The 15,022-nt window shown below is 46.5% G+C and overlaps 1 protein-coding gene and 1 long non-coding RNA gene across 7 annotated transcripts in view; one reads left to right on the forward strand and one right to left on the reverse strand.

Annotated features, from left to right (window-relative positions):
* Window positions 1–4,688, forward strand: part of NDST4 (N-deacetylase and N-sulfotransferase 4) — a 97,992-nt gene extending 93,304 nt beyond the window's left edge. For all 6 annotated transcript variants that reach the window (XM_053976278.1, XM_053976279.1, XM_053976277.1 and 3 more), the window contains 3 exons: window positions 971–1,073; window positions 1,324–1,841; window positions 4,031–4,688. In XM_053976278.1, the coding sequence (XP_053832253.1) occupies window positions 971–1,073; window positions 1,324–1,443 (223 nt within the window). In that variant the 3' untranslated portion in view covers window positions 1,444–1,841; window positions 4,031–4,688. The remainder of the gene's footprint in view (window positions 1–970; window positions 1,074–1,323; window positions 1,842–4,030) is intronic.
* Window positions 4,689–11,798: 7,110 nt separating this feature from the next.
* LOC128806254 (uncharacterized) lies at window positions 11,799–14,948 on the reverse strand. The gene is made up of 3 exons (XR_008436745.1): window positions 14,875–14,948; window positions 14,160–14,243; window positions 11,799–11,950 (listed from the first exon to the last, which is right to left on the reverse strand). It is a non-coding gene; the product is annotated as an uncharacterized LOC128806254 (long non-coding RNA).
* Between the last annotated feature and the right edge of the window lie 74 nt (window positions 14,949–15,022).

Genomic DNA, 15,022 nt, shown 5'->3' on the forward strand with positions numbered 1-15,022 from the left:
CTGCTCCTCTTGGGAAATTAATGCAGGGCAGCTAAAGCACTTCACCATGCAAGGAGCAGATGGGAAAGGCCAAAGCAGAAATGAATCTATCATCAATATACCCATTTAATCAATGATTTATTTGTTTTTAATTGACACAGCTACAGAGACAATTTAGGAAACAAAGGTCAGGCTGCATTAATAGGCTGGGCAAGGAAAAGCCCATGAAGAAGGTTCACCCTTCTCCTGAAATTCGCCCACTTCTGTGCAGCAGCAAATTGCAGGTGCATCCATGTCGCAGGGACAGAGCAGGGGCAGAAAGGTGGTGTGTAACTAATTAACTCTCTGTTCCAGCCAATTATCCTTCATCCTTCTCAAACATCTGCTGAGCAGCAGGAATGTGCAGCGTTTGGATGTTTTATGCCTGCTGCAAGTCCCACAGCAGTAAATTCCAAACCCAACGCCACGTGCCCTTGGTTCCTCAGCGACTGCGTGTTTCCAAGCCTAAATCCAAACCTCTTCTATCTCTGCATTTCGGACATCACAATCAAACTGCATGTTTCAGATAAGGCTGCTAAGACAGTGTTTATGCTACAATGCCATCCTAGGAACGAAAATGGTCTTTAGATGCAGTGATAGGGAGCAGCCCGCTCCTTCTTCAGGCGGGTTAAATCATCAGCACCCAGCCAGCGCTTCCTTAGGAGGCCTGCACATCACCCTGTGTGCTGGACAAGGACAACAGAAATGAGCCAGTGCAGGTAGAGCACAGTGGGGGAACATTCCTGCCTTTAGGCACTTCCAAGGCAGATTTGTGGGGAAAAATGAATCCCCAGATTTTACACAGGAGAGGAAAGCTGTTTCCCACTCTGGCCTCAGAATTCCAGTCATCTAGAGGAATGTGTGCAGCACTAATTGTGGGCTGACACTGATGTCTCAGGAGCCAGGAGATGTTTCTGTAGCAAGGTCTTTTAAAAGATATGATCCTCTACAGGTTCGACCCTCAGAAAGGCTTCTGGTGCCAGTTATTGGAAGGAGGGAAAACAAAGTGCCTGGGGAAAAGCAAAGGTCGGAAATACCCACCAATGGACCAAGAGGTAAGGGCTTTTCAGAGATTTATGGGAGCAGTTTTAATATTGGCCCGAAATAAACACACGGATTTTTTTTTTTTTTTCTTTGCTGCATTTTCATTGGATTGATGTTTTTAAAATTCAGAACCTCGAGCTTTGAAAGAGAGGGCATAGAGTTCTCCCGGTGAGAGCCCTCTGCGGCAGGAGAGCACATTTGCCTGTGGGATGGGTTTCCTTTAACCTGATCTTGGTTTGTTTCCCCCCCCGCCCCGCTCAGTCCCGAGCGTTTCTGTCGAGCTACTACCGAGAGCACAACGTGGAGCTGTCCAAGCTGCTGCACAGGCTGGGCCAGCCGCTGCCCTCCTGGCTGCGGCAGGAGCTGCAGAAGGTCAGGTAGCACCGGGGGGACCCGGCCAGGCGCATTCCTGCCCGCTCAGACCCCCCCCGCTCCTCCGGCTCACTCGGCATCGTCAGGACAGGACCTCACGGACCCCGCTCTTCCCAGCGAAACCAGACAAACGGCAAGAGAATAAGTCAAAAAGCCCCAGACCCAAGGCCGGCGCCTGTCGGCGCGCTCGTGCTGCCCGCGGAGCGGCATCGAGCCCTTGCGGAGCTCCCGGCTGGCGCCAGCGGCACCCCCGGGCTCCGGGGCGGGAGCCGCGCGGAGCCTCGTCCCTCCCTTCGCCGGGAAGTGCCGGGAGCCCCGCGGAGCACCGACGGAGCCCGGACCACTGACGGATTGCAGTCTGGCAGGACACGGGCGAAGGATGGGAACATCTCTCGCTGGACTGGGAGGTTGGTCACGCGCTGGGCTTTTCCCACTTTTGTTTTCAAACCCTTTCAAATGCCAAGCAGGCCACGCAGCAGCGCGCCGCCGATAGCCTAATTCTGACAGCTCGGTTTCTGTCTGCAAAGCAGCGCTGTGGCTCTGAAGCCTTCAGACACTGGGTGAGCATTTAGGGTCTCAGTCTGCAAGCCGGTGCAGAAAAATAACTTTAATTACCTTTTGAAATGTTCTGGACACAGGACAGTCTGCTGAAGCACAAACTCTTCCTGTAGACTTTCATGGAGGTGAAAGGACAAAGACAGTTATTGTATATCACATATACGTGTATGACATACCTATCTTCATTCCTGAATATCCACCCAGTGTATCTCTAGATCAGACACACTCAGTTTTAAATGTCTCCTTTTTGTGCCCACAGGGAAATGAAAGGGTGGTTTACCAAAAATATGACATGAACTGTGCTTGGTTCTCAGAGCTGTGGGGGCAAAGTCAGCAAGGCTGGGCAGAAACTCCTTACTTGTCCTGTACGGAGGCCATTCCTCAGATCTGGAAGTGGTGAACACACGTATTTGTGTTTGTAACATGCAAACTCACACTCCCTTATCTTAGAGCACTGGCAACACCACAGATGACTGGAGTAATGAGAGCTTTGGATAAGTCAGGCTTGGTCAGAGAAGAGTATCTAAATGGAGCATTTGATAGAATTATAGCTGTTAAAATGCATTAAAATTGGCTCAGCTTTAATTAAAAGAGGACTGCCTAACTCTTGATTAAAAGCTGAATAAACATGACATTGGTTTCAGGAGCCTTTCAAGGAGATGAGACAAACACTAGAGAATCCAGAAAATTATTTCTTGTTCTTAGCTTTTTATTTAGAAAGAGGTCTGTGTCTCCAACTCTCAGCTCTGTAATGGCACCATGTCCTGAAAATCCACTGGATATTTTTATACCTCACTGTTATTTTTTAAGTCTGAATGGGCCTCACATTTCCGAGAGATCTCGTGTTCCATTGAGAACTGACATTTGAATTGACTTCTTTATGTGTCACAAAGATGAAATAACAGTATTCCCAAGTTTCATTCCCTCCACTTGTAACAGGAGCCATCAGCACAGAATTTCTCTGGACCACCGTGTGACACAGGAGCCTTTGTGAACTGTCTGGAAATGATCTCCTTTGCTTTTTATGCCTTTTTCTGTCACTGACCACGTCATTGTTGGGATCATTGCAGACCAGCAAAACAAAGGCCACAAAAATGAAACAATTATTGATGGCAAGAGGGCTGTGGCTGGGAAAGATCGTGCTGGTCCTTCTTTCCTGCTTGTAAGCCACGGGATTCCCATCCTGCAGGGGGCTGCAGCTGCAGTTTGCTCCCATTCCCCTGGAAAGGAGGATTCCAGGATGTGACCCTGTGGGTCAGGCAGGGGAGTCAGGGCCTGGCAGCAGAGCTGATGATGAAAGCAGGGCTTTGGCCCTCGGAAAGCTGGGCTCGTATAATTGAGGTTGTCTTTGAGAGAGGCAAGCAGAACAGAATCCAAACCCCTCTAAATTATGCATTGACCTCTCAAGGTCTAAAACAAAGTTGCAGGATTAACTGCTCTGAGATGTTGTCTAATAAACCAAATTTCCTCTCTGATAGGGGAGCAGGCTGCCGAGAGTCCCCCAAACAAATTAAAATGGCAGAATTAGAAATTCTTGGGGGAGGAAATGGTTGTGTAATGAAAGCACTGATGGGTCCAGGCTCTCTGATGTGATAATAAGGCAGTGGGGATGTGCCCTGAATGCAGAATCAAGAGCTGAGTGTTTTCTCCTCTTCCTTCCCCCCTCTCCCCATTTTGTGCCAGGGAGATGGGGGATCTTTCCTCCCCTGAACGATTGGGGTGTGGGGTGCTCATTTCCTCTCTGCTGGGCCCCCAAAAGGGAGACATCAACCACTCACTTAGTTCCCATCAGTAACGAATTATGTTTATCACGGGCTTAAAATCAATGTTTCTAACAGGAATATGAGTGTGTGACATCTGTGTCAAACAGGTACAGCACAGGGACATAAATCAGCAGTGACCACATGGCTGATTTTATTGTACTTAAATAAGGCTAAGTTTGGGGTTTCTTTTACGTAACTCTGTGTTCATGGGACAGGAATTTCCCCATCAGACAACATTTCTTACACTGTCTTTATTTCTCTTTTTGTGCTTTCAGTTCATCCTTTTAGTGTGACTGCAAAGGTGTGGACCTGCCCATGGACTCGATTCCTCCATCACTCTCCTGTCTAGAAAAGCTGCCAAAAAGAAATAAGTATTTGCAAGCAACACAAATTCTGAATTGTTCAGTGCTCCAGTGACTGGATAACTTTTATAAGACTTACTATGATTTCTGTAGTATTTCAGAACAAAGGACATCCTGTTGATAGAGCTGAGGAAAAACTTCACTGTCTTGCCCAAGCTCTTTTTTTTCTTAATTTTTCTTTCCCCTCCTACGTGACGACAGCACATCCAGTTGAACAAACACTTGGTGTTGAAGCAGAAGGAATTAAAATAAATTTTGATCACTCAAAGTATTTTTGTTGGGGGGGTGGGGGTGATGAGGGAGGTCAAGGGCTGTATTTGCTGGAATTGTTTTAAATAATTGATGTGCACACACCTGATTATCGGTTCTTCTCACTGCCGCAGAATAAACACTTCTGATGGTGTATTACAGGGAGAGCTTTGCTTCTTTCCTTAAACCCTCTTTTCCATTTCCTGAGCCAAAACCTGCTCTCCAACGGCCTCTGCCATGGATTTCAAACCGTGCACCTTCCCAACTCCTCCTGCCCCGGCATCTCCCCGGGGCTTCCACCCGCCCTCAGCACAGCAGCCCCAAAAACGTGGGATTTCCTGGCACTGCCACTGACCTCCTCCTCCTCCTCCTCCTCCTCCTCCTCCTCTTCCTCCCAGGCGGGGCACGTGGACCCAGGCACGTCTGACCCTTCAGTATTTGTTACACACAATTCCTGGGCCTGCCCTCCCAAAGTTTGGCCTCCCTGCACCCCACAGGAGAGGGACATGCAGCCCCAAGCAAGCTCTTGCCCTAATTAAAAATAATTTCCTTCTGCTCTGTTTGAGGAATCTTAACAGGCCCTGGTTCCAGCTATTGCAAAGTTCTCAAACTGTGCACTCAGAAGTATGAGACAGCTGTTTTCCCTCCCTAGAATCTCATAATGCTTCTGTTTTTTATTATAAAATATTCGTTTGTTTTACTGATCTGTGTCAGAATGAGGTTAAATCTTATCAGAGTCGAGGATTCTTTCTACGAACTCCCAGAATAGCAAATTCCACCTCCTGAGAGTTTCTATCATTGAGCAAAGTAGAAATGACATTTCAGATATCTCACCACAAGTTTTATCTTTTTTTCCAGGTCTGCCTGGTGCTTGTAGACAAATTTTCAAAGGTAGCTAAATTTTCCAAGTATTTTAGGAGTCTAAATCTGTTTTAGAAGAACCAAAAAAGCCCAAACTTTTAGGCCCCTATACTTGTAGGCCCTAAAAATCTGCTGGCTTTCCATCAGGCTTTCCAGGCCTCGGCAAATTTCCTGTCTCAATCTTATTCAATAAAACAATAGCAGAATTCTTCCAAAAGTTTACTACTGCCACAAAATTCATTAATCAGACTATTCCCTCCTGGAACCTGGAAACCTGAAAGCACCAAACAAACTTGTGAAGTGATCTGTTCGTGTAAAGAGCTTTTCCTGTGTGCAGTGGAGTGGAGAGGAGAGGAGAGGAGAGGAGAGGAGAGGAGAGGAGAGGAGAGGAGAGGAGAGGAGAGGAGAGGAGCTCTTTGTCAGGCCTGTAAATATCCAAATCTCAGTCAGCAACTGATTTATAGAACGGCAGAAATGAATCCTGCATATAATTTATACTCCTATTTCCGCTCATGAGGAATTAGAGACTTCCCAGGAAACCAGATTGATATTTGCATTTCAGTCAGCTGCAGCTGCTGGGTGGGGAGAAAAACATTTAAAACATCTCAATAAACCCTTATGTGCCACTTTGGGTTTGCAGAGCTGTTTGTCCTGCTGCAGCTCCCTCTAACCAGGCCTGGGCCAGTTTTATAGTGCTCCTATTTCTTTGGGAATGGGAATGTGACACGTTAATACACAAATCTGTCTCCATTGCAGAAGGTCAGGGGGGTTTATGGGCTGGTAGTTGGAGTCATCCTGGGGTTTTCTCAGAGGTTATTTTCAGCCAGGGGAAGGTCAGCAGCAGGTAGAGTGGGATTTCTCAATCTAAGCTGCAATTCCATAAAATACTGTGGGGGCTGAAAAGCGTGGTTTATAATTTGGGAGATAATTGCATGTCATTCAATTGACTTTGTACTTGCCACTTCTTAGAGTCTGGTGGATGTTCTTCTGTCTTGCAGAACTTATCTGTAACACACATCCCCTGTTGGGTAATTTAGCTTCTCTTCAGAGGAGGAGCTGAGCTACGAGGAAGAGCTGGATGTTCGAGGGGATGAGTTTTTACAGAACTTGCCCTGAGGCAGATATTTATTTACAGTTTTTCTTTAACTCTGTGTGTGTGTGTGTTTCTCTGTGTTTGCCTTGGCTGGGGAATCATCTCCGTATTAAATCTGCACGCCCTCCAAAGGCACACAATTCCCATCAGCATCGGTGACAATTAAATATTCTGGTGAAGGAGAGAATAAACCCACCAGCAGAAAACGTTATTTAATGACATTGTAGCTGCAGCACATCTTCCTGCAGAGCTTTGTGTAATCACACCAAGTAAGCAAAGAGAAATTGTTCTGCAACGTGAAGCGTTTAAAATTTCATAAGCAATCTGATCTTAAAAAAAAAAAAAAAAAAGGCACAAAATCACCTTTTGAGTACCTTTTTTATTTTAGGAGAAAGTTTTGTGTCTCAGATTTTGGGTTTTCTGTCTTCCTACAAGGAAGTACTGTAGCCTGCTTCCCCTTTGTGCTTTCCTACTCACCCACACTCCTTGGGGCTGCTTCTCATCATCAACATCTATTCATCCACCTGCAAATTTCAATCCCAGCTGAATTTCTTCCTTGACTAACTTCTGCTCCCTGCTTCCAGAGAGGAAAACTGCAGATCTCCCAGGGAAGCATCACCTTTCATTTCCTAGACTATACAGGCTTCAGTTACTTTTAAGTTATCCCAGTCAATTAAGACGTGTTCTAGCAGTGTGCTGAGGATCTCCTTGATGTAGTTTTCCTGCATCATTCCCACAGTTTTCCCACTGTTCCAATGCAGGGAAGCTCCTTGGTCGTAAAGCACAGCAGAGCTGGATGGCACCGTGTGTAAATTTGCCATCATTAGCCTGGGAGCTGCAGTTAAATTATAAATTGTCATCCTAAGTAGGAAGAACATTTTTATGGATCCTGGCTCACCCTCTGCAGACTTCAGCTATTTCCAGTAACTGCCACACAGAACACACTACAATTTGTCAGCTGCTTGGAAAAGGAGAGTTGAGCCTGGAGACTTAATTCCTTTCAATCTTCTTACAAGATATGATCTGATACCTCAGGATGAAAGCTTAGGAAGGTACAGGGAGGCAATCCAAAGCAGCCAGGACAATCAGAATGGACAAGAACCTCAGCACAACACTAAAACTCATTTCTCCAAAGGTCAGATGTGCACTCAGGAAGTCTCTTTTATTTCCCTCCACGTTAGAGAAGTGGCAGAATAAGAAACGTTTGGAGGCTTGCCTGGATTGCTGTGGGAAGGTGTCGTGTCAGGGCTTTAACACAGACCACGTTGTCACATACTTTCTAAAGCCCATCTCATGACAAGCAATTTTTTTCCCCCCTCCCACATGGGACAAGCTGAGACAAAATTTTGACAGACATGTTTTATATTGGTGACATCCTGTGACAGTGTTTTGGCTCTGGTGTGCAAAACAGCTGGAGAACAGAGAATTTTTATTACCACAGGAGCCTGCTCAGCAGCTGAGGGTTTTAGTGTGGATCCTAAATCACCATTCCTGTGCTGCTGCAGATCCTTTTTTCCAAAATAGCTCCATATTTTCATAAACCCCAAGTGCTTTTCCTTAAGGCTTGGCATGCTCACGGAACAGATCCAACCACTAATCAGGCAACGAGGTGAATTGTGCAGGGTGAGCCCATGAACAGAGGCAGGAATCGGGAAAATACTGTAAATTAGGATGCTTATTTATAGGGAAATCCCTAAGGAAGAGAACTGTGAGTCCTCTTGGAAATCTCAGCTGCGTTTAGAAATTTACACAAAGACTTCACTGCTTTTACAGCTCTGACAGTCTGACAACTCCAGCTCTCAGAAACTGTCAGGAAAGCACAGGCTGGGCAATTGCTCACCCTTCCCTCCACAGGCAGGTGCTGACACACCTGCACGTGGACCTGTCCAGGCTGTTTCCATCCTTTGGAAATGAGAAACTCTTTTTTGCTCCCCTTCACAAAGACCACCCTGGGGAATTGAGCTCTGAGGAGAGGGAAGTGAAGCACTTACCAGCAGCCCACTCAGTGTGGGTTTTTTTTCATAAAACATGATTTGACAAAATACTGAGTGCTAAAGTAGAAATATCCCTCGCAGACTTGACTTTGCCATGGACCTATTTAATACTGGCACATTAAACACATTTTTATTTTACACATTGAAGAATATTAATTCTGGAAACTTAACAGTGACACAATGAAGACATTATAAAATTTGGTAATGTGCAATAAAACTGCTTTCATAAGTACCCAACCATAAGTACATCCATTTTCTGGTTTCCTTCCAGTGGTAAGTTTTGCACTCTTGCACCTTCAATTACAGAGCTTAGTGCCCATTTAAAATTACTCTATTTTGCCTACAGATAATTCTCTTTCATTTTGGCTGCCTTTTCCATTTGCCACCTGTTGATTAATGGCCTCAATAATTTATTCCTTTGCAGCTTTGTTGTTTTTCTAATGGAAGAGCTGAATTGTGGGGCAGGCACCCACCCTCCTGTGTAATAAAGGGGCAGAGGAAAACTCTGCAGTTCCTTGTGTCGGGATTACAGAGGGCTTTCCCATAAAGCAGGGGCTGGGCACTGCAGGGAAGTGCCTGCTGGCACCTGAGGGGAAAGCTTGGAGATCCAGCTTGCTGCACTGCTGAGAACCATCACTGCACTCAGAGATGTGTGGATGGAGTGGAGATTGTAGAGCCAGGGAGAAATCATTCAAAGCAGGGAATAGGAAACGAGTAACACATCCCTGAAGGAGAAAGCACTTGTTTGGAGGCAGAATTTTGCCTATGGAAAAGAAAGTCAGGGTTCCTAGCAAGCCACCTCAGGAAAAACAAACCCATGAGATGCTTTTTAGGGTCCCTTCCAAGCCAAACCCATCTGTGATCCTATGAGTCGCCATGCAGAATCCAGCTGACCAACCTGTGGCATTTCCCAAATTAAGAAGCTCTTCCAGTCTCTCCTCACAGCACACAGATTTCATTAACTCTGTCAGAGGGTTAAGCTTGTGTCTAATTTAAGAGGTGACTGCAATGTATTATTTTAGCAAGTGAGAGTAGGAGAAAATTGGCAGCAGTGCAAACAGAGAGTCCTCATCCAAGGGAATTCAGTGGCACAGGGATTGGACATCCTACCTCAAGAGGTGCTTCTGCAGGGCCTGGAGCACAGGAGCAATTACCAGGTTTAAATACTCAGTGTTACTAAATGCTGGAGGAGTGCTGGAGGTGCCTTCAGACACAAGCCAGCTGCTGGAAGCCAAACCTGCCTGGCATGCCTTCATCAGGAATTCCCACCACTGTGGGAGCTCCTGGGGTCCACCACAGCATCACCCATGGACAGGGACAAGCCTGGAGGTGCTGACCCACCTGACAGCCCACAGAGGGGATCTTTTTTTGGCTCCAGACTCCCTGGGAAAGCCAACGCTCTCCCCTTCCAGGCGTGGGGCCTACGCCGTGTGCGCCTCACCACAATTAGCGCGGCGAATCGCACCGTCGCTCCCCAGCTTCCCAAAATAATCAAAAGCCGTGGGAATCCAAATCTGATCTCAAAATGCTGCTCTGGAGCTGGAATCATTGAGGGCTTAAAAGCATAATCCTATTATGGTGACAGAGTTTAAACACTTTCCCTTATCCGCCGGAGCAAAGATGACAAGCCTGCACCATGACCGGATCTCCAGACCGGGCTGGCAATGCTCAGGAGGAGCCTCTGGAAAACCTGGGAGGAGCCTCTGGAAAATCAAGCCCCATGGCTGTAGGTGCAGCCAGGGCAGAGGAGGTTCATGGCCACATCTGCACTTCTAGCACCACAGGAAGGAGAAAACAGGGATTGAAGGAGAAAAGGGGGATCAAAGGAAAAAGCCGCGGTAATCTCAAAAATCCCAAATCGCCGCTTCAGGAATAAGAAATATAATGCCCTAAAATCCTTTGGCTGATCCCAAGAAACCAGGATGACTCAAGGGTCCTGAGTCATGGCCCACGCAGTAAAACCTGCTCTGCTGAATGGAGCTGCACGGAGCAGAGCTGAAGTAAGGCCATTAGGGCTGGAAATAAGAGCAGGTGCTTGGAAAATTCCAACAAATTTTCTCAGCTGCTGGAGCTGAAAGCTACCAGAAAAGTTAGAGATGAATAACACAGACCTCAAAGTCAGGCATTGTGCCTCAAAGCAGCTGCCAACTCAAAATTTAATAATCATATCTATATATATATATAGTGCCAAAAGCACATTTGCTTTGCTTTGTCTCCTCGCCGCATTTCCTGTCGGTGGTAAAAATCCCAAACTCATTGCTATCATAAAATCATGGAATCAGAGAATCCTTAAGGTTGGAAGAGATCTTAAAATCATCAAGCCCAAACACTGCTATTAAAAGAAAAAGGGGAGGTGGGGAAAGCTCTGCCAAGAAATTAGCTAAGGTTTAGCCAAATTTAGCTAGAAATTAGCACGGTATTCGACTTCTCCTTTCCTCGCACCTCTGAATATCTTGCAAATGTTTAACAGCGAATTCACAAAGTAACCTTTCATTTTCTTGGACTTGAGATGAGTATTTCTTTAGGCAAGGGGAGAATGAAGAGTGGGATAAATATCTGTCTCTAGGTGCAGAATATGACAGGTTAAAAATAAGATCCCTCCAGTGCAAAGTTCCCCCACGTGTCAGCCTTCATTTCCCTACCAGCCCAGCAGTGAAGGAGGCACTTTTAATTAAGTGCAAGACAAGTATGGAAAACTGAGTTGGAGAAACAAGGAGGAATAGGATTATTCTAATCCAATGTGACATAATTAAATGCAGGAATCAAAGGCTCTTAGTGGCACAGAACTTGTTAGAGCCTTGAAGTGGGTATTTGCACTTCATTCTGACATGCTGCAGCCTCTTCACAAAAACAAAGCTTTTTCAGAAAGGATGAAAGGGTGACAGAGACGCTTCGTAAATCACTCAGAAAAAAGAAAATAAGAAAAAAAACCCTTAAAAAAACATTACAGCAAAAGGCTGCTCCTCAGAAACAGCCAGCAAAACAAAAGCAAAACAAAAAACCCTGGCAGCACTGATGAGGACATCATTTTGAGATCTTTTTTCCCAATTGTGCCTTAATAATAATAATAATCTTCCAAGCCACCAGTATCAGCTACCAGAAGGAAATTTGTCCTCTGCAAAGATGATTCCAGGGAATGCCTGGGGAACAGAGAATTTAAGGCAGAAATGAACTCAAGAACCAGCAGGTGTATTTTGTGTCTGAGCTCCAGTTTTTGTCTGGTTAGTTTTGGTGGGTTTGGAAGAGGAGGGTGTGGAATGATCTTACATCATCCTGCAGTGACTGGTGTGGTTCGCTGCAGCTCAGGGATCTGCACTTCCCAGGGGATGATGCCCTGGAGCTCCCTAACTTCTCACAGGCAGTTATTTATTTCCAGCACCACACCTCCCCACGCTGGCCACAACTACACACAACCACAGCTACATTTAATTCCAGGTATCAAGCTGGAATATTCCACTTGTTTCACTCACATCCTTGCCTTCTCACGGAGCTTCCCCAAACCACGAGAGGTGCCTGCTGATGGAGACAATTCCAGCTTCTGCAGGAACTCAGGAGATAAACAGAGATGGGTGTCCTTGAGGGGCAGCCTTCCTGCCCAGAAGGAATTCTTCTAATTCCAGAATATGCTGAGCACACCTGGAATTTTGAGTGGGAAAAGTTGTGCCAAGGCAAGGTCTCGAGTGTTTGCAGGAATAAGGTTAAATCCCCTCCGTGGAACACAGCTCCCACTTCCCATACCAATGAAAAGTAATCCAATTCATTTTTCCAGTAATTCAATACTAAACCAAATTCTGATTAGATTAATAGAAGGATGTCAGGAATTGTCTTTCCAGGGTTGGGGTTTTTTTTCCTGTTTTGGCATTCTTTCCCTTTTAGCTGTCATCCTTGTTTTCTCTGCTCCCAAGATGGGAAAAAAGGACAAAAGGTCAAAAAAGAAATATATTAGATTTCCCCACTGTCTAAAAAAAATAAAAGAAGACTCATCATCCCCAAGCTCTTGCCATGTTGTTTTGGGGTTTTTTTCAGCTTCTCAGAAGAGAGAAATAGAGAAGAGAACCAGGCCATTTCTTTCCTTTTAACAGGCTGGGAGATGGAGTGGGAACACACAAAAATTTATCCTCATCCCTTTCTGGGTAATCAATACACCTGAAGAAGTGTTTCCTATTGATCTCCCAGCTCCTGTATCCTTGTGCTGGCGTCAACACCACATCCCAGGATCCTGGGTGGTGCATAAACAGCAAATAAAAGACAACATGTCTGTTGTGATATATTGATTACCTGGCTGTAAAACTATTGGGAAGAGTTATCCGTGGGTGCCTGTCTTTTATTGCTGTCAGAGGCACCGTGCTTTGGTTGGAAGCCTCTTTGATACTCTCAGGGATCCGATATTTAGGGCAGACAGAGCTCTGGGAATAAATACTGTGGTTCGTTTTAGCTGCCTGAGTATCAAACAGATTTTTTCCTGGCAGGCTTTGTTTGGAGCGTGAGGAATCGTCTGTCTCCTGCTGTGGAAAACCTCCTCTCCCCACAGAGGAACAGTGACAGGATCGCTGAGGCACTTGGCTGATCTATGACTATGGATGGGCACAGTCTGACAATCCCTCAGCCCTGGGCAGGAAGCCCCTCTCCCGCTGCATCCCCACTACAATAAACGTGGAAGTGACTCTGAGGCAGCCTGGACGCGTGGATGTGGGCAAAGGAGGGACCACACCTGAATTCAGGTACTTAAAACTGCCCTCCCTCCTCTGAGCTGGCCCCAGACATGGGAAACCAGCAGGAATGTACCCACGACTATTAGAAAAAAAGAGGGCAAAAATATTCTCAAAAGAGGACTTTTCCTCCCCTGCCCTCTTGTGGGCTCCTCTCCCGGTAAAGCCAGTTCAGCTCCCTCGGAGGCTGATGCAAAAGGGCCATAACTCTTGTCTCCCACCTTGCAGAGCTTAAGTGCTCTCAGTAGCCAGGAACTGTGTCTTCTCCCCTAACTGAATTTACTCAGCTTCAAATGCATTTCCTTCTATTTTTTTTTTTTTTTTAAATGAACTGAGTCTTTTAACTCCATCTCATGTAAGATGAGAGAGGCAGCAGCAAGCAAAGCAGAGAAGCAGAGCCAAAGAGCCCCGTGCACCTTCTCCCCTCCCTGGCACCATCAGGCTCCCAGGGTGAGCAGCCCCACAGTGCCACCTTGCTCATTTATTCGGCAGCAGCTCCAGGCAGGGCAGAGCTGGATCATTTCCCTCCCTCCCCACAACGTGTAAATGCATTTTAAAAACCCCAAAACAAGAACACAAACCCACCCCACTCCCCCCAAAAGGCACTTCTCCACCGTCCGGCCCTGGTGCAGACAAACTTCCCCATCCCAGCCGAGGGAACTGGCTTCCTGGGCAGCGTTCCCAGGACTCTAAAGCTCCCCGGTGCTGCCATCCACCAGCTTCCCCCCTGCTGCCCTGTGAGAGGAGAGGGCTAAAAGTACCCAGGGGACTCTCAGAGAGTTCCTGGGAGCAGCATTTCTACGCTCCTAAAACAAATGAATGTTCCAGGGCAGCAGGGCAGAGCTGCCACGGGCAGTTTATGCCCTAAAATCTTACCGGGAGCAGGCTCTGTGCCTTCTCCAGGTGTGAAATGCGCCGCTTTACGGACTTGCAGCTCCCTCCAGCTTGGAAACCTCCTGCCACCCTGCCCAAAAAGCCACCAGCACGCAGCTACAGGGGGCACCCCTGGGGACAAACCTCGCAGGACTCCCTGAAACGCTGCTCACGCAGATGTTGGCAGCCAGGCCCAGGCTGAGGTTACCTGCAACAACCCGTTCCTGCTCCAGGACCCTGCAGATGCACTCAGCAAAACCAACCTGAAGGGCACAAAAAACGTGCCCAAATGTTTCCTGCTGAAAGATTGCTCCTGGTGGGAAGGCTCCTGGTTCTCCAGGGCAGTGCTAGAGAAGAGAGAGAACTTTTTAATGCCCTTTAAAAAAAATTCCACGAGCAGGAAAGCCGTAAAATCCTGAAACTTGCTTAACAAAAGGCTGTTCCTGGATGATACAGCATTAAACTGGTGAACTTTAGGATGGTTAAAGAATATTAATATACAACCTGAGGACCACAAATATATCTATGCACTCCTTACCTGCCCTCAAATAAAGCAGCAAAGCTTGGGGAAAAAAAAATCTGGAAGAAATCCAGAGAAATATTGTGGCTATGAGCTGCAATCCAAAGAAGATTCTTGGATAATGAATTAATTAGAATTAAATTACTGAATTTAGGTTTATAATTTTTTTTTTTTTTTAATTCCTTAAGCTCAAAGCTGTCATAAAGCCTATGACACCGCAACGCCTGGAATACTTACAAGCTGCAAGGAGAGAACCTGCCTTTATTTTTTATGGATTAATTACGTGGTGCCGGGTAGGAGGCTTTGCTCTTGTAGGGCCACCTGCTAATCTCATTATAAAATGTCTTGTGCCGAGTCAGAAACTGTGATAAACCACCCAGTGATGCTGCACAGGTACAGAGAGTGTTTGCAGAGCTGGTGTCAGACGTGGTGAACCTCGCTCTGCTCGCTTTCCTCACCTCCTGACAGGCGGTGATGGGCACTTGCTCAGTGTGAGGAAAGCAGGGCCCCCACAGAGCCTCCTGAAAGCCTGTTCACACCCACAAATACCCACAGAACTGCATTTTTTACTGGGACCCTGCAGAGCCTTGTGACATCGGCGCTGGG

Source organism: Vidua macroura, chromosome 4 (assembly GCF_024509145.1).
Source record: "Vidua macroura isolate BioBank_ID:100142 chromosome 4, ASM2450914v1, whole genome shotgun sequence".
Classification (NCBI taxonomy): domain Eukaryota; kingdom Metazoa; phylum Chordata; class Aves; order Passeriformes; family Viduidae; genus Vidua; species Vidua macroura.